Source organism: Strongylocentrotus purpuratus, unplaced genomic scaffold (genome assembly GCF_000002235.5).
Source record: "Strongylocentrotus purpuratus isolate Spur 01 unplaced genomic scaffold, Spur_5.0 spur5_scaffold_2, whole genome shotgun sequence".
NCBI classification, from domain to species: domain Eukaryota; kingdom Metazoa; phylum Echinodermata; class Echinoidea; order Camarodonta; family Strongylocentrotidae; genus Strongylocentrotus; species Strongylocentrotus purpuratus.
The window spans coordinates 14,946,432-14,971,485 of record NW_022145605.1 but is presented as its reverse complement, the minus strand read 5'-3'; the positions used below and the strand labels follow the sequence as shown (position 1 = coordinate 14,971,485).

Below are 25,054 nucleotides of genomic sequence, written 5' to 3'. Positions count from 1 at the left end.
AACACCACAATTCAGAAATCTGCTCGAGAAATTCCATAAATGTCAAACTTTCCTTCGTCCCAATTATTATAAGAAACAATATAAACAATATGAGCAATGAACTGCCTATGGGAAGAGGATAAAGGAGGTCATATAGTAGAAAGGAATGAGGGATAGAGGGTAGGTTAGGACTATAATCTTAAATGCTAGATTTGTGGTTTTTCACAGATATCAAGGATCCTGGTCAAAATGTTTCTCTGACTTCACACTTCCTCTATCTAACAATACTAAGCAGGTTTGTGTATGATATATCGACAAGAACAGAACAATACCATCAAAGTATAACGTTTCAACACAAGGAATACATCTCAAGATAAGTTATAACCAGAGGCAACATCTTAAAACAAATCAGTTGAAAGCAAGATCCAAAGAAGCACTTTGGTACAAGAAAAAGCAGAAACGGTTAAAACAGAAAAGAGAGCTTGATCTGTCATGATGGATTGGGTCCACATGATCGTCAATAGCTTAGTCCATCTAAGATAAGAAATCACACCATGGAGGTGTTTCACAAAGATTTTAAGTCAAACTTAACTCTAAGTTCGACTTCAAAATTATGGAGAGCCATTTGTAGCCTTAAAATAAATATATTCAAAAGCAATAATTCAAGTATTTCAGACTTTTCATACATTCCACATCAAGAACTTTAAATCTCCTTGATAATAGAAAATATGAATGATTTGAATCAACATTTTATGCCTTTTAGAACAACTTTTACAAAATATTTTCATAGATGCGAATGGCTTTCCATAATTGTTAAATCCAACTTAGAGATAAGTTGAACTTAGGATCTTTGTGAAACACCTCCCTGATCGTCAATAGCCTAGTCCTTCTGAGATGCTAAATCACACCAGTTATATCTGTTTGATGTCATTTCTCCGTCATTGAAAGCTGGAGTATCATCTGCAGCTCCTCATCCTCCTCCTGCCTTCTCTTGTCAGCCTCCAGCCTCTCCCTCTCAGACAGCTCCAGCGCAAGCCTCAGCTCGTCATCCGTCCTGCTGGAGAACTCGCAGCCGACTGGGGCGGGACGGGCGGGTAGCGGCGAGGTAGTGATGGAGGGTTTGGTGGGGGTGGGGTTGGCCCCCGGGGGAGGTAGAGTGACCCCGGTGTGATTGGATGAGGCATGGGAAGGCGATGATGATGTTTGGTCCCCTGATGCATTGTTGCTCTCGTCCGTCTGGGAGAGAAGGAGGCTTTCTTGAATGGCCCTGTGGTGGTGAAGATGGGAACAAAATGTGAGGAAAAGATGAAGCATCCTTCTATCAAAGATTAAACTAGTGTGTGTGTGTATTGGGTTTTTACAGACATGTATCAATCAGATATGATTATTTATGTCTGGGGACCGACCTTTAAATGTCACCATCCAAAAGACGTGACTCAGTTTCGAACCTGCGTCCTTGGTTGAATCAGTCTATAACTTCCATTATTAGCTGGATTACAGGTGCACGCCACAACGCCCAGTTGTGCCAACTATTCTATTAATTATACTACATAGTGTCATCTTATTTTGTTTGGGGCACAAGAAATATCAACGAAAATAGGAAAAGCATATTCTGATAAAATAATTGGTGAAAAACTGAATGATAACAAGAGCATCAGTCATTAAACAGAAGATATGAAGTTTAAAAAAAAAAAATCTTTCCATCTGTCTAATAAAGTTCAAATTAACAAAAAAAGTTTTTGCATACACGAAATCAATGTTGGCAGACCCAGACTTGATTTTCAAAATAGGTCTCCAAGGGCAAAAATTAGTTTTAAATGATGCATATTATACAAACACCAGCACACTGTAAAGCTACTATAATTTACCTTTCTAAGAGTTTGTCTTCAATAGATTGAAGGTTTTCTGTTTCACCAAGAGCATCAATAAAACCAACCTGTAAGGAAAGATAAAAATAAAATCAATTGAGTACATCATCATCATAACAATAAGAATTATAACATGTGCGATTTAAAGGCACCAAATCCACTTGAAAGCTCCATCAACTTCTTGTAAACTTGAGGGGTCTTAAAAATAACCCAGAGTCAAGCACCCTTCAATACAGGTAGTTACAGTTGATTACAAGTAAAATGAATTTTAAAAATGAGATTGCTATAGTTAGACTGACCTCATCTTGATTGTTGGTCTGTTGTTCTAGTAGACTCTGCTGTATAGCAAGCTGTAGAAGCTCATCTTCACCATACCTCACCTGACTCTCCCCAGATCTATACTTGGAATAATCTAAAGTGACAAATAAAATGACAAACATATAAGAAAATTTAAAGAAAATCTGTTAAAGTGGGAAACCTAGCCAGTTTTTTTTTCTTTTTAACATGTACACAAAATAATACCAGTACATCTGACACGTGGGCACCATTTTATGAAAGAGTTGCAATGGATTACAAATAATTTGCAATTGATATCAATTGCATCTCCTATCTCTTTAGTACAGAGTTGGGATTGATATCAATCAAAAAATCATCTGTAATTATTTGTGTCTCTTTCATAAGATGGGGCCAAGATCACTAAATGATACCAGTACTGTTGTTTCCTCTCTTTCTCTCATATTCGGTTTAATTTGAATATGATTCAAACCTAACTGAACGGCTAGTGAATCAATGTTGATCTGTACCAACAAAAGTTAGATTCAAATAATTTGATCTGTGAAATGAGTATGCTCTGGCCTCTATTAAAGGGCAAGTCCGGCCCATTTGCAAGTTGATCGCTATTTTGCATATAGCCTTTGTGACACATATCACTGTTCATGAAATCGTGCCAAAGCATACCTTTCTTATTTCTCGTCGGATTTTAATGTTACTTTCACTGTTTTGTTTGTTTAATTTTCTCTATTTATTAAATTCAACTTGCAAATTGGCATGACATGCCCTTTATGCACAGATATCACTCCTTACCATTCATTTACATTTAAAATAGGTTTTACCTTGTAGCAGCAGTTCTTTAAAGTGGGACTGCACTATTTGTAGCTACTTGCGCCCTCTATACATTAAACAATGCCTAAGCAGTACCTGTTGGTTCCCCATGATCCCTTTTTTCTTATTTTAAGTGAGAGCTGATTTGATGAGATAACCACCTGCCAGTGACCACGTAGGGAGGTCTAATCCCTCCATGCCAAACTAGTGCAGACAGGCTTTAATATATGTGAAGTGTTTTTTTTTATCTATGCCCTGACCTTACCTGCAGGTATATCAAAGACATGTGGGTCCACGACACAGATGGTGGCTGGAGGAAGCGGCTTTGAAGAAGCTCCTTCATCATCTAAGAAATCCTCACTCACTGCTGGTGGGGGCTCCTCAGACAAAATCTCAATGACCTCATTAGATACGCCCGTTACAGGTTCCCTCTTGGCATACAGGTTACCGAAGGTCACGCTTGCATTGATTACATGAAAGAGAGGGATCTCTGTTGGTACAATGGAAAAGACATTTTTTTTTAATGATACAAATTAAGTTTTGCAACCATAGTAGCTGTATGTTCTTTATAAATTTGAAATGGGACAGGAAAATTTCATAAAAAAACGGTATGCATTGCATTAGTTTTGCTAAAAACAGACCATTGCATTCTCCACATTTAAAATAAAACCAAGAGACACTGTCCTTTCTTTTCGACGTAATAAAGAATCAACATTGAATACTTTGACATTGACAAAACAGACTATTATTACAGTCAAACATGCTTTAGCGGCCATCTGTCTATAGAGACCCATGTTTCCCTTGAACATGGTTCCTCATTGAAACCTGTTATGAAGGAACCTGTACATGAGACCTCCAGCCTATAAAGACCACTTTTCATGTTTCTCTAGAACAAGCCTTATGTACATGTTTCACTGTACAACGTTAACAGCAGTATATCATACATCAAAGCATATCATTTTTCATTAATCCCTCTAAGTCTCTGATACCACATAAAAAATCCAGCTCGTCTAGCTCTCTTCACTAGTTTGCTCATAGCTACTATGAAATTCAAAAGGAAACCATCAGGTATACGTACATGAAATGGAGGGTGGTAATCTCATCCATAATGAGCGAAATGGTGAATTAAAATCAATATAAGTATAAACTTGTCTTCGATCCACTGGTGGTACAGGTAAAAAAAATTTGTACAGACCATACAAATCAAAAAATCTTCCTCTTTTTTTTTTTGGGGGGGGGGGGGTCCTGCAAATAGTAAACCCTTACCGATCTTGACAGGAAATCCATTCAAAAGGAAACCATCAGCTACTTGTACATGAAATGATCCATTGGTGGTAAAGGTAATTTGTTTGTACAGAACATACAAATCCAGAAATCTTCCTTTTTGTTGGTCCTTCAATATTCTGCAAATAGTAAACCCAAAACCCTAAGAAAGCGACTGGAAAGTTGTGAAATTTGGTTCCTGAAAAGGATGCTAAGAATTTCATGGACAGAAAGAGTTTCTAATAATGAGGTATTTGCCATGGCAGGAACAAGACGAAAGCTTCTAAATAATATACAGGTAAGAGGTCGACAGCTGAGCTTCTTGGGTCATGTTATTCGGAAGGATGGTTTGGAAAATCTTGCACTGACTGGAAGAATCGAGGGGAGGAGTAGTTGGGGCAGTAGGAGGATTCTTTGGATGAGTAGCTTAAGGAGTGGGATTTCTGAAAGTGGAATTGATCTCGGGGAGAATGAATTAATTCATAGAATATGAGACAAAGAGTTGTGGCATTCCATGGTCGCCAACGTCTCAGGACATGGCACGTAAAGAAGAAGAAGAAGAAACCAAAAAAACCTTACCGATCTTGACAGGGAATCCAGCAGGCAGCTGCAGGGTGATGAAGTCCCTGAGCTTGGCGAAGTGGGCGTTGCTGATAGCCATCAGGTCTATGATGGGCAGCACCTGCTCCTGGAGGGAGAGGGGGTGGTTCTCAGACAGCCAGAGTGTGGCACGGAACTTCTGCACCTTGGTGGTGACCTCCCTGGGGCGGCCGATGTCCCGCCCCTCCAGGGGGATCATCTCGTTGAAGTACTCCTCGGGCTTGATGTCGGTGGGGTTGGTGAGGGTGCCGGACTGGGTCACATCGAGCTGTGAAGAAGGATAGAAGAGAGAAAGAGAGATGAGGAATTGTGATATCATGCTCTTGGTAATTGTTACCTGTAAATGGACAATGTTGTATATTACTGAAGATCATGGCTATTTCTTACAAATGAAGATTTCTATTTCAAACAGTAAATTGCAAAAAAAAAAAAAAAAAAAGTTTCCCTTCATCAAAGAATATATCGTCTGTTGAAAGACAGAAGGGCACTGTCTGTATTGAACAATTGACTTTTCACATCTCTCCGATGTCAGCAGACGAACTGGAATAGCCTGTGTAGATACAAAGAAAGAAGGCCTACCAGTCTAAAGTACACACATCAAGCTTCCTTTCCAAGTCTCTCTTTAGAATAGAATTCCACTGAATTCAAAACCACAACAGACAACAATGAGCAAAGGAGAATACAGATAAAAGACACGAACGTGTGGTTATTGACATCTTGTTCTTCTTCGTTTGTCGCTTTAATGGCAATTAGTCAACTTTGATAATTGTCGCATCTGTATTTCCCCCTCTCTCTCAATAATGTCTTGGTAAAATTATTTTTTCCAAATCTCATTTTAATATGATGTTCAGTCATTTTCTTCTTTTATTTTCATAAAATATTTCAAATTAAACCACGATCCGCACACATTTTCAACTCACGCTGGCTCTGTCCTTTCTAGGATGCCTTCTTACCAGCCCAGCGTGTTACATTAAATTATCATTATGGTATGGTATGAATAACGAGACAAACACATACCCCTGCACCTCCTACTTCTTGTTCTTGTTTCTCTACTACACCTAGTAATGACTGGAGAGGGGAGGCGAATGCAGGCCCATCAGCTGAAAGATATAATACAGTTAAAGAAATATAATGATACAATCACTACAATTACTTACACCAATGTATGGGTTTAACTCTTTATTTCAGAGTACAAACTCTTAAAGGTCTGTAAATTTTAGATTATAGGACTAGTTGCACTTGAGGTTATTCATTTTAATAACCAGTAATTGTTAAGTCTGTGCATAAATAACTGTTCAATCTTGTAAACAGTGCACTTAGCAAACATGACAAGGAACTTTTGTAAAAAAAAACATATTCAGATTTTTCATAAATACATCACTTCATGTTTGTTTTTATCATTTTATTATACCCCATAAAAGTTTGTTTCAATACTAACCGAGCCACATCACTTTAAACACCATTTATTTGTTCTACATTGAATGAAACTTTGATCTACTTCGATAACCCATAAGTCAATTAAGTCAAATTAACCAAAAAATGATGATTGTTATACCTTTGACTTTATCCTTGTCTTCTTTGGTGAGATGTTCTGTTCTGTTTTTTGTGACGAGTTGTACATTGTTTGCAGTGAATACTTTACATTCATAGTCATTGATTGCCTCCACTTTGTCATGCCTCCAGCCCCAAATACCTGCCTTTGTTCTGAGACAAAGTCAAAACATGATAAAATGTGTTATTTCACAGTCTCAAAGAACTAGCGGTTACTATATTAAGCTTAGGGGGACGAAATGGGAGCATTCAGAAGTGAGCAAATTAAGTGTAGGCTGAAGAAACGAATTGCCCACCAACAACAATAACAACAGCAAAACAATGTTTTTTATCCAATATTTTGAAAACTGTAATGATTTTGCATGATCAATGTCATTCATTAACGGACATCTTCAGATCTTGAAACACAAAAGTAAACTTGGTTGAATATGAACGAATAAACTTAGTCATATCAGTGTCAGTTCATTTATTTTCTCAACAATGAATGTACACTTCCATTTAAAGTTTCAAAAATATCTAGCAATAAATTCCAATTTACAGGTATATCACATTTCATCTCAAGTTTTGATTGAATGATTCTAAAAATCTGTTGGAATATGAATATGTTTGTCTCAATCATTTTTCATTCATTCTACAACAGGAGGCACAAATGGCGCAGTGGTACAGCAGTTGTCTCATAACCGGGAGGTCCCAGTTTCGAAGCCAAACGATCCGCTCGTGCTCTTTGGTAAGGCATTAAATGCTCATTATCAAGTCCCTTGGAGAGGACTCAAAGCCGTATGTCCCCCTGTTGCTTGCTTATAAGGGTATACATGCTTTCTTAGTAGTCAGGTAAAACAATCATCTTCAAATTATGGATGAAAATGGAGGAAATGGAACATGAATTTTTGTGACGCACAAGATCACCTTGCAAGCTGAGAGTTAGAAAGGTATTACCAGTAGCTCGTAAACCTGGCATGATCATAATGATATGATAAGAAGATGGCCTACCTTGTGAATTCTATTTTCTCTGTATCTATATAGGTGTTGGAGACGGGCGAAGTTAGTCTTTGGGCTACGGCATTCTCTGAAGGCTGCATCCTGGAGATGTCATGGTGTGCTTGGAGCTCTAACGTCTCGGAGTAGACTACCTTGGCATCATGGTCTATCTCCATGAACTCAAACTGGTTACGATCTGTAAACACAGACATGGATGATCAAAGAGATTTGAGAAATGTATCAAATAGCTTTAAATTCTGATTGCGCAGTCAACAAGAACTGCTCTGAATATGTCTTCATACCTCGTACATTGACACCTTAGAATAATCTACCTGACCACACAAAATACATTTTTGACAAAGATAAGTTAAAATAGAAGTCCAAAAACATCTTTCTAAGTGGTATAAGCAATAAGCCAAACAACTTCTCCTTCTGCACAAAGACTAACAGCACACCCTACCCTGCCACCGTTTGACCTCTTTTGACCCATTTTGACCCCTTCAGGGGGTATTGGGCAAAGGGAGTTTTAAGAGGTATACTTACATTTAATAGGAAATACAATCATTGCAAGATGTTGTGTACATGTAAGTTTATACGAATTTCAAACATATACTAAAATTGTTGCAAGAATAAATTTATATTTCCTTAAAATGCAGATAGAGATTCTTCAACAGTGCCATCAAGATCTACATGTCACTCTCCATAAGTTTATACTTGTTTACATTTAAAGACTACAAATTATCTATTTTCAAAAAGAAAATGTAATTTGACAAAGATTTGATTTACTAGTCATAGCGATAAACAAGTCAAACTTTCAATAGAAAAATCTTGGATTTGGTTATTTGTCCATTTAAAACAAATAGATTTTGCTTTCAGATTGAAAAAGCACCCAATGCTTAAGAAATAACCATCACTCTAATGGACCATATAGGATTCTATCTTGTATTGCAGGATTGAAAAGATGAATAAAACAGAAATTATCAGACAATAAAGCATTGCAAGTTTATACATCCATGATAAAAAAGAAATTATCACATTATCTCTTATTGTCTCTGGGATAACAACCACAAGAGCACATTAACAGATTCCACACAACAAAAAAATAAGATACAAAAAGATAAATCTGTGGGATACTGAAACTGTCTTATCTGAAGGACAAATCCACTTTAAGATATAATCATGAAGAACATCTTAAAGGGGATACTCGAGTCAAAACCAAAAGCAATTATATTCACTCCTAAAGACAGCCGTTTCCTGTATGGAGAGGTACTCTAAGTTATTTTCTTCTTCATTACCGTACATTACTCAAGTTGTATTTCTTGAAGTTTTTTTTTTTTTTAAGAAATCCTCTCCACAAGATATAAATTCATTCAACATTTCTGAAATATTCTGAGAAACAAAAGCAAAAGCTGTACAGATTACAAGCCTATACAGAAACAGTGTGGATAAACCTAATTGTGATCTATAATAATATTCATTGTTATACACAGGGATGGTATAAGAAGCACTCCATGAACTTACAGTATAATGCACGCTTAACTGCAAAAAGGTGCCTGTTCCCCCTTTAAAAAAATGATTAAGTTGTACAAATACAAGTAAACTATGGAGAAGAGAAGAAAAAAAATGACATTTGAATGGTAAACAAGCCAATTAAGGACACCAATTGGAAATCTAAGAAGAGAAAAAGTAGCCAATGAAGTCATTAAATTTTGTTGACAGGTTCTGCACTGTGCAGCATATTCCTTTATGAAGACAATATAGATGGCCACTAGACAGGTAGCCTTTCAAGAGACATGGCCACGAAAGGCTTGTTCACACGTGGTGCGGGTAAGCTAGCGGGGTAAAGCCGCCGTAGGTCTTTAACGTATAAAATGAATGGCAACGGCGGGCAACAAAGGACGTACACATATTCACTGAGCTCTGTGTTATTATATACAGAAATGTAAAACGTATAACAAATTTATGTCTTTGAAAAATAAATGCTGCGATTTTGCCGCATGATATCTGAACGAGCGTTTAGTCAGGTTGGACAGTACTCACCTTCATTCTTAAAGACGTAACTCCTGCTCCCTCTGACCCAGTTCATGTTATCAAACCCAATGAGGGTTGTATCGATCCTGACATTAGGACCACTCTTCCATACACGATAAGTATCACTAGGACACATCCTGGACATTAGAGGCACTGCAATCCAAACAAATTGATCATTTATGATTTAATACAATAACAATTGTTGCTATATTGGTCAAACTTCATCCACAATGAGCATCATGACAGTAGTATCTAAATTATCATTTCACCCCTTGAACAAAGAGAAGAGACTTTGAAAAGAAACTGCAATAATGGACATGAGCTCACAACATTAAAAAAAAAAAAAAAAAAAAAAATTCTAGAGATACTACATGTACATGTTTGTACGCTTATCATGTACAGTGTACAGTATTTTGTTGATGATTTAGGTGACTCTCTCACCTACATTTGTACATGCAACATACTCAGATAGAAGCCTTCATGATTTGACATGCACAATTGTCATATACTTTCAAATTCAATACATTCTTCTCAACATCTATTGCTTTTCGTAACTTCATTTTGTCAAAAGAATTGGTCATTTTCAATGAAATATAATAGAATGACAGAGAAATTGGAGCTTTGGAAACCTATGCTAGAAATGAAAACTTCAATAGGTTTCTAATATTTCAGTTTGCTACACAAAATCGGTTCAGAGACGGCTGAAATATTCATAAATATAACGATTTCTAATACTTGTGTACCACCACAAATATTAGATAATTAATGGTCACCATATTTTTTTAAAGTGGAGCTGAATTGGTATGATCGTATTGGCTAAATTTCTCACATTTTGGGGTCTAAAATTACCTTCATAGCAATTTTAGGTTCTAAAAGGGCACTAGAAATGTCATAAATAAGAATAAGAGCAATAACCATTCACTTTGAAGGCATTTGCGGTCTGAAAACAGAACTCAACTATCCTTTTAAGCCTTCTTTAGGACTACAGTACCGGAGCTTTTAAATAAAACAAAACAAAAATGCTTGAAAATGAAAACATGCAAAGATGTATTCTAAAACCCCAAAGTACATCAATACGGTAGTTTGCCTGCATACAAAACAGGTAATCACTACATATCTTTGTGAAATTTGTGATAGGCTGCAAAGGCTTTGAAGATTAACAATAGAAGAAGGAGAACAAAAATCTTACCCCAGCTGGTGAATTCCCATCTCATCTCAACGTAGAAGTCCGGGGCTTGGCTGAGCTTTTCTAGGAGCTCTGGTATCCCTCCTATGCGGGCTGTGGCTCTCTGGTGATCCCTGTGCTGGAGGATCAGTTGGACTAGTTCCGGATCACCCGTACTTGTGGCTTCCTGGATCACTGCATGAGGGTACAACAAGTATAACAAAAGATATGAATGTTCAATACATCGCATTGAAGGGATACACAAGTAAAATAATGCCACATTTATCCTGCATTTTCTACTTTATGATTTATTTCTCTGTTTTCACTCATGTATTTTGTCATCATTTTTTCGTCCTCAAATTAGCACCAATTATTTCAATTTTCCACTCCTACATGGTTAAGAAAAATGAAAATATGTATGAAATGAACAATGTGAATGAAAATGAGTAAATTCAACAAATTTTTCGACAAAAATAGTGATTATAAATTTCACATTGCATTGCCAATTTTGAGACTGTAATGATTACATACAACTAAATCGTTCTTATTCATGGATGGCACAATGTACTACATCATATACAAATTGACTCAAAATTTCCCATCATTTTTGCTCTCTTTCAATACATGACAACTGTGTGTATTTCTTTGTATTCTGGATCAATCTTTTTTTAATGTTTAAGTCACTTATACATGTAGATGCTGAACTGCAATAAAAGCATGACACCTCATTTTTTTAAAACAAATTCCAAAACTGTTTGTTAAGACATTTACCTGTTTATCCTACTTTGTTCTCACTTGTAACATTAAAAAAAAAAACTTTTTTAGCAGATGATTCTGCATTTATTGATAAATTAAATACAAAAATTCAGATTACAATAATAGTATAAAAATGTAATAATTGATTTACATTAGAATGACAACTGAAATACACACACACATAAACATGCATATATAATTGAAAACTTGAAAGTATGGAAGTAAGTCAAAGCATCAAGATAAATGCAGAGGCATTAAATCCAATCCAAGTAAAATTCAAGTGAAATCCAAGTAAAATTCTGATGCATTCTACATGTATGAGGTGATACTGAACTGCTATCAGCATGACACCCCATTTAAAAAAAAATTATTAAAAAAAAAAACTGTTTGTTGAGATATTTACCTGTCCATCCTACTTTGTTCTCACTTGTAACATCTGCATCGAATCCTAGTAGTACCCTGACACATTCTACATGTCCGAGGGTGACTGCCAAGTGAAGGGGAGTTCTTCCTCTGGGGTCCTTCTTTTCTCTTTCACCCTGCAAAAAAAAAAAAATTAATACATTTGTGTTATGATGTGTAGGTGGAGGTGGGGTGGGGGGGGGGGGGTAATATGCCGAACATTCTGTAATAGTGGTGGAAATGTAAATGAATAATTTACAATTTTGCTACACTTTATTCATACTAGACTCTATATGTGATGTACATTGTAGATCTGCTGTATACAACATTGCATGTAAAGTTCATGTCAGATTCAGATTTTAAAAATGTAAATACAATCAAACTTGCATTTCTGAATTTTTTTGACAGCTAGGTTATTCGTCCCGTCAGTTTTCTTATGAAACTATTTAAATAGAAATAAAAGAATAAGTTGGCATTTATAACACAGAAAATCAATGCTTGACATACAGCCTTGCAACATAAAGTTGGTACTCGATAAAATTATATTAATTTTGTTTTTGAATTAAATGGACTTCTTGTAAATTCAAATAAACTAATTTTTATATGTTTTGTCTATTATGTTGTGCAATATAGGAAATGTTTGACTGTGCAGATAATAAATAACATTCAAAAGATTTTAATCAACTTGCAAAATAACCATGTTCACTACATGCACAGATATTCCCATTTTTCAAGGTTTTGGGTACTGGAAAAATGTTGCACTCTGCCTATGCGCTATAACAAGAGGTAGACACACATGGCAGCATACACAAATCAAGCAACCTCTGACTTCTCTCTAGCTGCCAGAATGCTTTGGAAGTACTTTTTCAACAAAAATACAATTGGTGCAATTTTCTATTCAAAAAAAAAAGCAGGGGCACTAAATGTTTATAACAAAATGATATGAATCACCTGTGGTGCTATGTCGGCTTGTTAGGTATAAACTCTATAACTATAAGCAAGTTGTTGCGAGACAGCGAGAGCCTTAATTGGTAAATGGTAGGCAAATTGAATTCTTTTTATACCCAAAGTAACAAATCAAGATTAATTGAGTTGGTTTAAAAAAAGGAGAAAAATAAGAGGAACAGGTACAGGTCACTGCAACTTTGAGCAAATTCTAAATTTCAATGAAATAAAAGAACTTTTGAAGTTGCAATCAGTCAAACATGAATTGGCAACTCTGTGACCATTACGTCTAGATACATCATGATGATCTTCAGAGGTCTAGCTCCTCCCATTTGCTCTGTACAAAAAAAAAAATCAGATATTTTGATTTTCCCTCAAGAAAATCACTAAATCAATCAGTCTGGGTTGCTTTCACACGCCCCCCCCCCCCTAAAACTAACATTACAGGGCGCGACAAACCCGCTTGCCCGACGTCCCGGGGCAACCAAATTGAGCCGTCGGGCAAGTAAATCAAATTATCACTTGCCCGATTCGGGCAAGTGATACTTTTACAGTAATTTCCTAGTGTCCAAGAACTCTACCATTCACCCGTCAACTTCTTACCCGTCGTCAAAATCCAGAAGCAAAAAAGCGATCGTTCCGATTTCGAAAAAACTTCACAGACAGCTAGCTAGCTCAGCTAGCTCAGCGCGCATGCAACAGTGACACTTCAAGCCATGAATGCCGCTCCGCCTCCACGCACGGCCGGCCGTGAGCTAGCTAGAGACAGCTAGCGCGATCGTACCAGCTGCGAGCTTATTCGCGCTCTCTCTCTCTAGCTCTGCAGGCCGCACCGACAGGCCTTTGCTATTCTCTGATTGCCGATTGGTTGAATCACGCCAAATATGACGTCATTATTCTAGGGAAATGAACACGTGCGAATCGGAATGGAATAAACAACAGGGATTTTCTAGTAAGTACAAAAAGTCAAATGTTTGATATTTATTCATAATGACTGTTAATGATTGTGAACATATTATTTAAAACTCGCTGCTCATATAAATCAGATGAATGTTTTTGTCTCGTTTTCAATTTATTACTGCGGTCTCAAGATCCGACCGAGCGAGTCATTTTGATAATAGTATCGAGACCCCCAGAATATAAGCCGTTGTTGTTTTGTTTTCATGGTTTTAGCGACGTTGTTTAGTCTAGTTTTTGCATACTTATCCGAGATTTATCGTAAAATATCTTCAACATTATTATTTAGTAAGAATTTACAAATTTTGGCATGATATTTATAGCAGTGAATGATGAAATAAAAATGTCCGTACTTTATTTAAAATAGTTGATTACCCATTAGACCTATTTACATGACGTTTCTTGATGGAAGAGTTGACCCAAATTATTAACAGCTGAAAATTAGCCTACGTTTCCAAATGACAGCGGCTTGCACAGACACACACGTGCGTTGATCAGCTGTTTTTTCTCGATTGTGCTAGTAAACATGGAGGCACCGCCAGCCAAGAAAGCGAACTACGAACACAACAGTATGTCATGTGCATTAATTTGCTATCTAAAACACTTACTTATCATTACGAGATAATAAATGCTTTAACCTCGAGTCCTTTTTCGCTTTAAAGTTTTGGGCAAGTGGAAATATTGTTTGGGCAAGTAAATTGAAAACCCACTTGCCCGACAGGGCAAGTGGTGAAAAAAATTCTTGTAGCACCCTGCATTAACAAGTAACAACACAGAACACTAGAACCTATAAACACAATACATTCCGACAGCTTGAATAATAATATTAATAAACAGGATAATATTTCACCTCTTTCTTTGCCAGCTCTTTACTCAAATCCTCTAGGTTGTTGTGCCAGATGGCCCAATGAATCGGAAATTCCTTGGCGACACTTGGAATGTGAGACATCTTAGTGATTTTACTCTATCCTCCTCAGACAATAATATGAAAGCTAGTGGCAAACACCAACAACTTCACACCCATTTTTCTCCTATGACATATTTTGTAAGTCTTAGAAAATATCGATATTTTCCGCTGTTTAGAAAATCAGTAAATGAAATATTAATTTTTCTCACTTTTCAACTCATTTATCTTTTAAACAAAAATACAGTGTTCTTTTTAAATATTATTTTGATTCTTAAACATGTTTAAAGAAAAAATGATGTAATATTTTTATAATGAATTTACAACAAATTGGCAAAAGAGTTTGACCTTTGACTGCAAGACGTCTTCGCAAGTTTTGACGAACTCTCACCACCGGCCCCGAAAATCAGCCAAATTTGTCGATATTTATACCTTAATTCTAACGTCACTGACGTTTACAGTATAAAATATGTCATTAACAAAGACTGTTTACAACAATCTCTTTAGGAGATCCTCGACATTTGCACTCACAATCCTCGTGGGAGCATTTTTCTTCGAGAGAGTCTTCGACAGGGCCACGGATGGTTTGTTCAACAACCTAAACGTAGGGGTAAGTAGCCGTAGCGTAGGCGCGCCACCGGCCGGCTCTGGCCCAGCAAGATATGCATAGGGTAGCGCGCCCAGTATTCGGTCACTTAAGGGGAAATCGCAAATATTTTGAATCCTTACCTCCTTTATTAGGCAATCTACCCATCAAAAGAAAAGAAAATTAGTCCTCTAACAAGATTTTAAAGTCACTTAAAAATATAGAATGATAAAAATGATATTGATAAACAAGATAGGTCTATTTCCGAAAGAAGAAAGAGCAGTTTTCTGCCCAGAACTTGGCTGCACCGAATAGAATTTGGTCACACGATTTGTGCGTGGTATCTCCGTTGACAAGGAGCGAAGCGTATTTGCACACTATTTTCACACAATTGCGCGACAAAGCACTGAATGTCAGAGCGTTGACCGAATGCTGGGCGATCGCTAATGCGCATGGCAAGGGTATTGTATAAAGTCTTGCACTTCAGTAAGCTAAAGTGCATCATTTGCAAATTCGCTGCAATACTAGTAAATCACATGCATTATATGAGTAACGGTTTATGTTTGTTCTGTGCACTAATATTTGCCCCTACTTTATGTCTTTGCAGAAACAATGGATGGATGTGAAAGGGCCCATTCTAGAGAGACTAGAAGGAGAAGAAGAAGATGAAGATTAGACCCCATTCAGAGCTACCCCTTTCACATCAATAGAGATTTGTTTACATACGTCAGTCGCTCACCACATATTCACATGGCCTCAACCAGAAAGGTGACTGAAATCCTCGCACATCCACGAAGAAGAGCAGAAGAAACTGTCTAGCAATCGTCATGACCAGCTTGACTACAGGAAATCTGAAATGCAGTGCTTTGAATTTGTCTTCAATGGTCGTTGGAACAGTTTGTGCTTTTACTCTGCCAAGAATTACACATACATGTAGGTTGACATAGTCTTGATGTTGAACCGAATATGAAACTACAGTAAAAAGAAGTCATCCAAGTCCTCCTGCTTTCATCTCTAAGTCATAAGGATTGCATCGTATTCCAAAGAGTTGAAACTTGACAATGATTATTATTCTTTTAAAAGATGACTGTAGTGTAATGTCAAGTGCTGATAATTTAATCCAATCAAGTACATTTCCAATACAATAATTTCAAGGAAACATGTCCTGCAGTAAATATGTATTGCAAAATGATGTGTATCAAAGGTGCTTGTATATGATGCAATCGTGCCCGTGTAACTGCATGCAACTTACCAGTATGAGGCAGTGTTTTCATAAACTGCTTACTTCAATATTTTCACCTCTGAATTAATTGAAAGTGTTAAAAATCAATCATTTATATTTCTCTTGACAAACAAGTAAATTCAACAACTACTGTGATTAATATAGAAAATTATCCTAACATTTTGACATAACCTTAAAATATAGGAATGAAAATATTACATGTTGCTTTTCTAAGACCTTGTAACATTTCTATTACAATTACAGGTGTATTTCTTCGTTATACACGTAGTCTATGAAAGCTTCAGTTAGCAATTTTAATGTCTTATGAAATCTTTGAAATTTTAAGAAAGGGCATGGAAAAATGAAATTTTCTTGGTATTTGGTCTGTATGATATGAGAGCCATATTTACCTTTGTGAAAAATGTGATGCAATGTATTTAAATGTACATGGAGAGAAACTGACATTATATTAAAATGATTACTGTGTTTGAAATTTGAAAACTTTACAATACCCTTGTCAGCCTTGTGATTTTTTGTTTAATGATGCTTGTGCATTTGTGTCCATTTCTATCTTGCAATTGTTGTTTTGACATGTACCCACCAAATTCTGTCATAGCCGATTGCAGTGGACCTGAAAATTTTGGTCTACAACTTTCATACCGAGAATATTCAGAAAAAAATTAATATGAAGTGGAAAAGGAGAGAAAGAAGATAGACAGGGGGGAGGGGGTGGGGTTAAAAATTTAAATGCTCACAATTTTAGGGAGTTGATCAAGCTGCTCAACAAACAACCTCAATGTTGTTTATCTCTCCTTTCTTTTTCAGATTTAAAAATGAATTAAAGAGGAAAAATGTAGGCTATTTGGTTGGCTCTGAAGGCTAATTGCTTGAGCCCCTATGACATTTTACATGGCAATATAACAAATATTGGTGGTGCATTTTTATGTTGGGTAATATATTGCATGTATTTTACCTTTCCTGAAATCCTCTTGCGCGGGTCCGGTACACTTTTTCTTGTATGCTGCACAATCGTACTCGCTCACTCGGTATGTGAAAATGCAGCTAGCATTCATGTTACACATAGCTTTAGATGGTTTGGCAAACGTGATCAAAATAGGCATGTAACTCGCAATGATTATTATAAATTTTCTTTCTCTCAATCTGTCAATATCTTTCCTCTCACTCATTGTCTTACATTTCCTTCCTATCTTTTTCCCTTCTGATCCGTCCCCTTCTTTTTCTCATTATTGCTTTCTCTCACTCGCAACTTTTTCTTGCATCTCCTTCCTTTCCTCAACTATCTTCAGTCCTTCACTACATGTGTAAATACAAGAAAAATAAAATCCTTTCTTTAGTCAATTTCCAAGTACATCATTCGATCTCTCTTTCTAACTTGAGCACTTTCTCTATGCAGCTTGTTTTCACCAAATGTGTACTGCTAGCTACATGTTATTCTCTTCGTCTCTTCTCCTTATAGTGTCTCCTTTTATTTCCTCCCAATCCTTTCCTCACTCATTCTCTTTCTTGAATCATCCTTTCTTGACTTTCTCTTCTCTCTCTCTCTTTCAGAAAAAAAATTCTCTCTCCTCTTTCACAACATTGACATCTATTTCTTTTCCATTCATTTTTTGTCTTCACACTTTCTGTCTATCTAATCATTGATAAAGATCCTAAATGAAACAAATTTTACTTTCATATAAAATAATTTAATAAGATAATGTTCAGCTTCTTGCAACTTGTTTGACAACAACAGCACAATACATACCAATATGGTAGATAAAATAAATAATGAACCTGAGATACAGCTCTTCATCAAAAAATATTCAAACAAGCTACACTTCCAATCTAACTCTTAAGAATGAAGTTTATTACAAATTCATTGAATGTGCATGTATTAACATGTCTCCTTTTTTAAAATCAAAGATTTGCTATTCTAAGTGACCAAGAATCAGTTCATATTACATACTTACTTGGAAGTGTATAAAGCATTGTACAACATACACAAAATCATTAAAAACATACTTTTTAAATACATGGTCCATTGCACTTGTAAACACAGGTAGTATAACAAAAAACATACATCACTATCATGCAAATCTTAATTAAAATGTGAGCTATTGAAATGTATACCCTTTGCTTAAAAATTGAAAGTAGGAGATTTTTATTATATAAATTCATTGAAAAATAAATTCAATTCTGTCTTGAGAAATATAACCAATTAACACAACACAGATCACCAATTCATAGTTCTGGAAGGAATACATTTTTTAAATAATAAAAACTGGCAAACTATTAGCAGAATGAATTTTGTTGATACATGCAATGGAGATTATCACAATACATACAGTATGAATAGAACTAATATAAATACTTAACATGTATTTCCAATCACTTATAATTGAGGATTGCAATGGAAGCGTTATTTCGAACTGAATCCTGTTTTTATTCTATAGTTCTGTTCTGATTAAAATGCTATTTAAATAATCAAGGTGTTATGGCGGTAACCATGGTAACAAAATTCCCTTAGTTGTGACGATTGAGACTCGTTCATATTTAGCTAAATGGAATTCTTTCTAAAAATAAAATTATTCTTCTTTTTCCAAGTGTATAACCTAATGGGACCTCTGAGATATTTCTTCTGACATTTTAAGAAATGTTGATAAAGGGTAGAACTACATGTACATTAAATCTGTGAAATGCTACTATGAACTGCATATATATGACAGTTTTCAATGTACTAAAATCAAAACAATTCATTATCACAAACTACATTTTAGGACTCCTTTTATGATTATACAGAACTTGAGAAGAAATTAATTGATGGTAACTGAATATTGTGGCCTGAGAGTGGGTATAATTCAATCTTGGTAACTCTTAACCTGAAATAGTTAAACTTATTTATTAATAATTAAATTGTTGTGTTTTCATGGGAGTAAAGAAAGGGGGTTTATCTGCAAATTTGGGGGTAAGAGCACTGACAAATAATGCACACAAAATTGTTGGGGCCAGAAGGTCTACGAACCACAGCTTGAATTACCGGAAATGATTTGAATGTACGTGTAAAAAAATTATCCTGTTCACTTGCTACACCAAAGTAACTAGGAAATGACTTTAAATACTTTTCTTGCATGTACGTTTTTCCTCAGCTTTGTGTTGTATCTATGTAGATCTAAGATCCTCGGCCCAGTGGTCTGATTCGTCTTCTTCTGATATCTGTTGTGCATAGAAAACAAACAATCTTGCTTTCAATATTTGTGCTAATCATACACAGTTGCATGAGAGAAGGCACTGGTGGCGCAACGGAAGGAGATGGTCAAGAGAGGTGGGGGGGGGGGGGGGGGGTATATATTTTTAATACATTTTTTGAGGAGGGAGTCTCATATATTTCTGACATTGTAAGTTGTAACCCCCCTCGGCAACACTGAAGTAAATTAGAAAGAATATTTTCACAAATTAAGGTATTAGAACCAAGTCAACCAACACAACATAATTATAAGAAGGATATGATATACTTTGAGGATTTATAGTTGGTTCATGTAGTCAACACATCACAACCATTCAGCATGGTCCTTTTGAACTGGCTCCTCCTAAAAAATGTTGTCTCAGCCTTCAAAAACAGATATCACATATTACTCATTGTGCATCTATCGTGCAACAGAATTAGCGGCAGGAAATACAAGAGTACATTACGGTACATATGTACCTTTCATCTCACATTCAGGAACTTGTGCATTATATCAGACACAGTTCAATTCACCAAATTGAGAAAGATACTATCAACATTGAATGGCTTTATCAGGTAATATGAGACTATTTGGTCCTTGATATAACCATATTGCCCTTGTCTTCTACTCTGGCAATGATTATTCTTGGGCAATATATTCTCATAAAAATGTAGCCCTATAAGCAAGTCAATATTAAATCCTGGGGGGGGGGGTGGGCGTTTCACAAAACTTGTCATCAGTGACGAATGACAGTTTTTGTTATAAGCTACTGAAACCCTTGCTTCTGATTGGTTATCAACAGATTTGTCACTGATTTTTGTCATTTGTCATTGACAAAAGGCTTTGTGAAACGGGTCCCTGGTCATTACATGTACTTCTACTAACCTCTGCTAACTTTGCATAGCATCCTTGCTTCTTCCTAATCAAGTCACCCCACAAGACCACTTCCTTGCAGGATGGACAGGAGCCCTCTATAGGCAGAAGTTGGTCAGGATCATTTTTAAGGAAGCGTTTTGACACGCATATCATGTGATACTCTGCTTTGCATGATGGGTAAAGGCAAGTCAGCATAGTCTCATCATCCTGTATGACACGTAATGCAACATTCAATTTCAAATAATTAACAGGGAAATGGGTCACTTTGCAGCCAACAACTTCTGTCCATCATTATTATGTTCTCATCTGTATTTTGAAGAGTCGTAGATAATAGATATAAATATTGCAGAAATCATGTTCAAACCGTTTTCACACAAAATCTAAAAGTAGTACATATTGGAATCATAAGCAGATTGGAAATTAGAGGAAACATTAGGCCCAATACCCTAGAAATATACATCCTTCAGTGACTCATTTTATTTCCCTTCTAAAGATGTTTAATATACTCCAATTAAAACAAAGTCTGTAATTCTGTATCCAAAGCCCAACTAAGTTTGTTTCTCACTCACAATTTTAATTCAATCAAATGCTTTTTTCACCTACACCTTCTGAGTAATCCTTGTGTACAACTCACCTGGAATCTCTTTCCACAGATGATGCATCTTTTGCCTGCAGTTTGGCTTGAAGGAATGGCTTCCACATCATCATCTTCTTCAGATAAATTCTGAGAATCTGAACTCTTGTCCTTTTTACCTTTCCTCTTTTTCATTCTCCTTGGGTTTCCATAACCACCAACCTAAGCAACAGAAGAAAACAGTTATAATGAGAGAGAGAGAGAGAGAGAGAGAACACCCTACATGATTAGGTGAATATAAAGTTACTTTCCTTTCAAAGCAAAAAAATCCACAGAATTGGATAAAAACATCAACAACTGCCCTAATCATATACAAACTTGCTCACAGTCAATAAAATGTAACCATTTCAGTAGCAAATATCAATTACCATTGAATAGGGACACCAAGATAAATAAGGACAAAGAATAGACGTTATCGACAAACCAAGTACCTGTTTTGTCCCCTTTCCATATGCAATACAGACCCTTTTAACCTTTGAAATTGTCTTGAAAGAAATGGAAAGGGTCTACATCATGCCAGGATAAATTTTGTCAGAATAATATTTTTTTCAAAATTGTCATTGTCTCCTTATTTTTATGCTACTTCATGAAGCTTCATGTATAACAATTTATGTAACAGGCCTTCAAAGTCAATCACAAAGCAAGCTATATAGGAACATATTTGAGCACCTGTTACCTTCGTGCTTGTCACCTGACCATACGATATGGGCATGTGACTTGGGGGCTGTAGCCTAACATCAAACTCCTGCTTGTACTCCTGCATGAGCCACTGAACCGTGAGAGGGAGACGACACCAGGGCCCGACACGCAGCATGTTGGAGACGACCCGGAAGCGGTACTGAAAGGCTGTCTCCTTCCCGGTCTTTCGGGGAATGTGGCGCAGCCGCCTGGATTTTGTCGGGTGCTGCCATGCCCATTCAAACTAAAGACAAGGAATTATTCAAAATACAGTACAGACAAACATGACGTAGGAACAAACATGTCATAGGCACAGAAAATGCTGGTGTGTTTGAGTGTATGTGGACAAAAACTTACTGAGTCAACTTTTTTCTTTTTTATTATGTAGGCTGCTGGTCTTCAGGCATAATTTAAAAAAATAAAACTAAGCATTAACAATGTCATGATAAGCTGAATTAATTTCAAATGTAGAATATTTTTTTCAAAGGACAATTTAGCCAAAACCTAAATTGAAAAGTAATCACAAATGCTCAACTTACTCTTAGTGCTGTAATTTCATTTGGAAAGCCAAATATTATTAACACCATATCCCTGAAAGAAAAGATAAAAGGATTACAGAATCAGCGATAACATTAAATATACTGAGATAAACAGATTTGTATCTCTTTCTCGAAATTGGATAAAAAGGTGAAGAGCATTTCCATTTCAACCATGTCTAAAAAGACATTCTTTAAATGTGAATGGCATTGTTGGCATTTATAAGCACAACGGGTTAGAAAATATGGACTGATGAGTTGTATATATACAAAGTCTAGGGGGTAATTAATGCAGGGCATGCCAAATCAGGACCCCCCCCCCCCCCCCCAGGACAGAGTCTCCAATTTCCTTGTTTTACAGGGGAAGAATTTTGAAAGTGTCAATTAGGTTTTAAAGGAAATTGAAGAAAAAGCAATTAACAAATTAAAAGGAATTTTCTACTGAAAAAGTTAACTTTTTTTTTTATCAATATTTAGTGAAGGATTAATCCCTTTGGTTTTGATGGATTCTTTCACCTTAGCATATTAATTAATATTATAACATCTTTCTCATTTGTGTGTTAACGTGCCCCTTCCCTCATTCATAGACGCAGGTTATGTCAAGTGGAAAACACTCCATCCCTCGGATAGGACGTTAAATGGAGGCCCCTTGTAGAGAAGAGCAACGCTCAAAATACACGGGGGCGGTGGGCGATTCGCCCCCGTGAGCCCCACAATCGCCCCCGTCAGATGGTTCACGAGGGCGATTGCAAAATTAAAAATCGCCCCCGTGGAATTATAAAATAAAGATTATCTTTTCTGATATAACTTTAACACAATATTGAGTATCAATTTTCAAACCTTAAACCAATAAAATGGAACTAATTAGATGGCGCTTTCTCTCCCATCTCTATGAGTATTACCGATACAAACAACAGAGCTCGCAGTGCAGCTGTAGTGCGGCCGTCAGCAATGTCTATACTGCGCCGGTAGTACCGGTGTGCACGCTGACGCCCAATATATGCTGGAGCTGGAGACGATCGCGCAAGGACTGAAACATGGAGAAATTTTTCGTTGTGAAAAGTGTGAATCCTCTGAAATCTGGTTATTCTAAAAGATCAGCAAATAATGTAACTTGACCAGTAAATCAATATTGAGAAGAAGATCACCAAAGATGTTGCAGGGGCGGATTTAGGCGGTTTAGGGGTTTAACCACCCCCCCCCCCCTCCCCCTTGGGCTGCCGAGTGAAAATGTGTTGTGCATAGAAAAATGCTATCATGTGTCATTGTGTCCAGACCTACACAGTATTAGTAGATGTCAGTAGATGCCAGGAAAACATCTCTAACGGGGGTTCAAAATAGCGCCAAAAAATCGCCTCGCCGCTTTGCGGCTCGTCGACGATGCTCCGCATGTTAGTAGATGCCAGGAAAACATCACTAACGGGGGTTCAAAATAGCGCCAAAAAATCGCCTCGCCGCTTTGCGGCTCGTCGACGATGCTCCGCATGTTAGTAGATGCCAGGAACACATCAATTACGGGAGTTCAAAATAGCAACAACAAAAATCGCCTCGCCGCTACGCGGCTCGTGGACGATGCTCCACATCGTATCTGGGTTACCCCCCCCCCCCCATCCTTAGCAAAAAGCTAGATCTGCCCCTGTGTTTTGGAAGGATATGGTAAAAACCAAAAGTAAAGAAAGAATGTAAATAAGGTTGCTCCAAATAATGAGGAGGACATTATGTGCAGAGCGGGAAGAAATGGAGAGAATGTCATTACGGAGATAAAAGTCAATAACAGCTATGTAACAAGTACATTTCTAAGAGGGAAAATGCCGACTTAAATAAATGATAATGATAAAATACCAAGGAATTTAGGAGTTTCATGGGTACCAATTCAATGAAAATTTGTATTAAAAAAAGAGCCCCCGTCGGTACTAAAAGAGCCCCCGTGAGAGAGCTCACGGGGCTCTTTTTTTTTTTGGAAGAGCCCCCGTGGACAAAAAATTAATTTGAGCCTTGGAGAAGAGTCACTACCTTTGCACTATTAGAACCCACTGCACTATTCGTATAAGAGTAGGGGGGAAACCCCGGTGAAGTGGTCCACCTGCACACACCCCTAATATAGTACGATAATACTCTGTAAAGAGGTGGTCTGTACTCAAAAGGAAGAAGAATATGAATTACACCAAATTTAAAACAAACTAGGCCTAAGCCCTAAAGTGAAAAACAAAAACAGGACGAAACAAAACAGAACAAAAGAGTAAAGACACCAATCAAAATCCAAAATGAGAAGGAAAAATCTTGTTATGATGAGCCAATCCAACACCGCTAAACCGCAGCTGACAGTCATTTTAGTGATGGTGATTGCCATTGACAAGATAATATGAGGTGCTCGCAGGAGCTAGAGTCGGACTGTAGTGGCGCGGAGTCAGCGCGCAGCGCCAAATCTCCGGCCAGAGCGCTCCCCAGGAATCAAAAGCAAAGGGTTTGGGGTAGGTACCAACACTTACCAAGGACCCTTTCCACTTGTTCTGTATGCACCTCCAAATTTGGAACCTTTATTGTGTTGACCAACCCTTCTCTTCGGATCCACTGTATAACCAATATATGTCCATCCCTTGTAGCGTGGATTGGTGCTGACCAGACAATAACAACCGTTGAAATTTTCGACCTCTTTCGCCATTTTCACATTCAGAATTGTTTCTTTCCGCGATGAGGGAAGGTTGTCATTGTCATGTGACATGTCACCTGACATAGATATCCGAATCGGATATGCTGCTACGGTACGCTTACGACTTACGTTACGTACGTACGTACGA

General features: G+C 36.9%; 2 protein-coding genes and 1 long non-coding RNA gene across 3 annotated transcripts; 1 reads left to right on the top strand and 2 right to left on the bottom strand.

Moving 5' to 3' along the window:
- Window positions 1-754: 754 nt before the first annotated feature.
- Window positions 755-14,656, bottom strand: LOC578077 (ankyrin repeat domain-containing protein 13D). Its single transcript, XM_030991765.1, has 12 exons — window positions 14,447-14,656; window positions 11,696-11,831; window positions 10,561-10,731; window positions 9,381-9,524; window positions 7,353-7,536; window positions 6,367-6,515; window positions 5,829-5,911; window positions 4,791-5,079; window positions 3,214-3,438; window positions 2,147-2,259; window positions 1,848-1,915; window positions 755-1,246 (listed from the first exon to the last, which is right to left on the bottom strand). Exons 1-12 carry the CDS (start codon window positions 14,543-14,545, stop codon window positions 907-909), a joined length of 2,001 nt encoding a protein of 666 aa, XP_030847625.1. The 5' UTR covers window positions 14,546-14,656; the 3' UTR covers window positions 755-906.
- Window positions 14,657-14,846: 190 nt separating this feature from the next.
- Window positions 14,847-16,814, top strand: LOC754314. The gene is made up of 2 exons (XR_973839.2): window positions 14,847-15,110; window positions 15,694-16,814. It is a non-coding gene; the product is annotated as an uncharacterized LOC754314 (long non-coding RNA).
- Window positions 16,815-17,992: 1,178 nt separating this feature from the next.
- Window positions 17,993-25,016, bottom strand: LOC578194 (structure-specific endonuclease subunit slx1). The gene is made up of 6 exons (XM_030991766.1): window positions 24,746-25,016; window positions 22,260-22,311; window positions 21,719-21,964; window positions 21,043-21,204; window positions 20,418-20,615; window positions 17,993-19,521 (listed from the first exon to the last, which is right to left on the bottom strand). Exons 1-6 carry the CDS (start codon window positions 24,988-24,990, stop codon window positions 19,468-19,470), a joined length of 957 nt encoding a protein of 318 aa, XP_030847626.1. The 5' UTR covers window positions 24,991-25,016; the 3' UTR covers window positions 17,993-19,467.
- Between the last annotated feature and the right edge of the window lie 38 nt (window positions 25,017-25,054).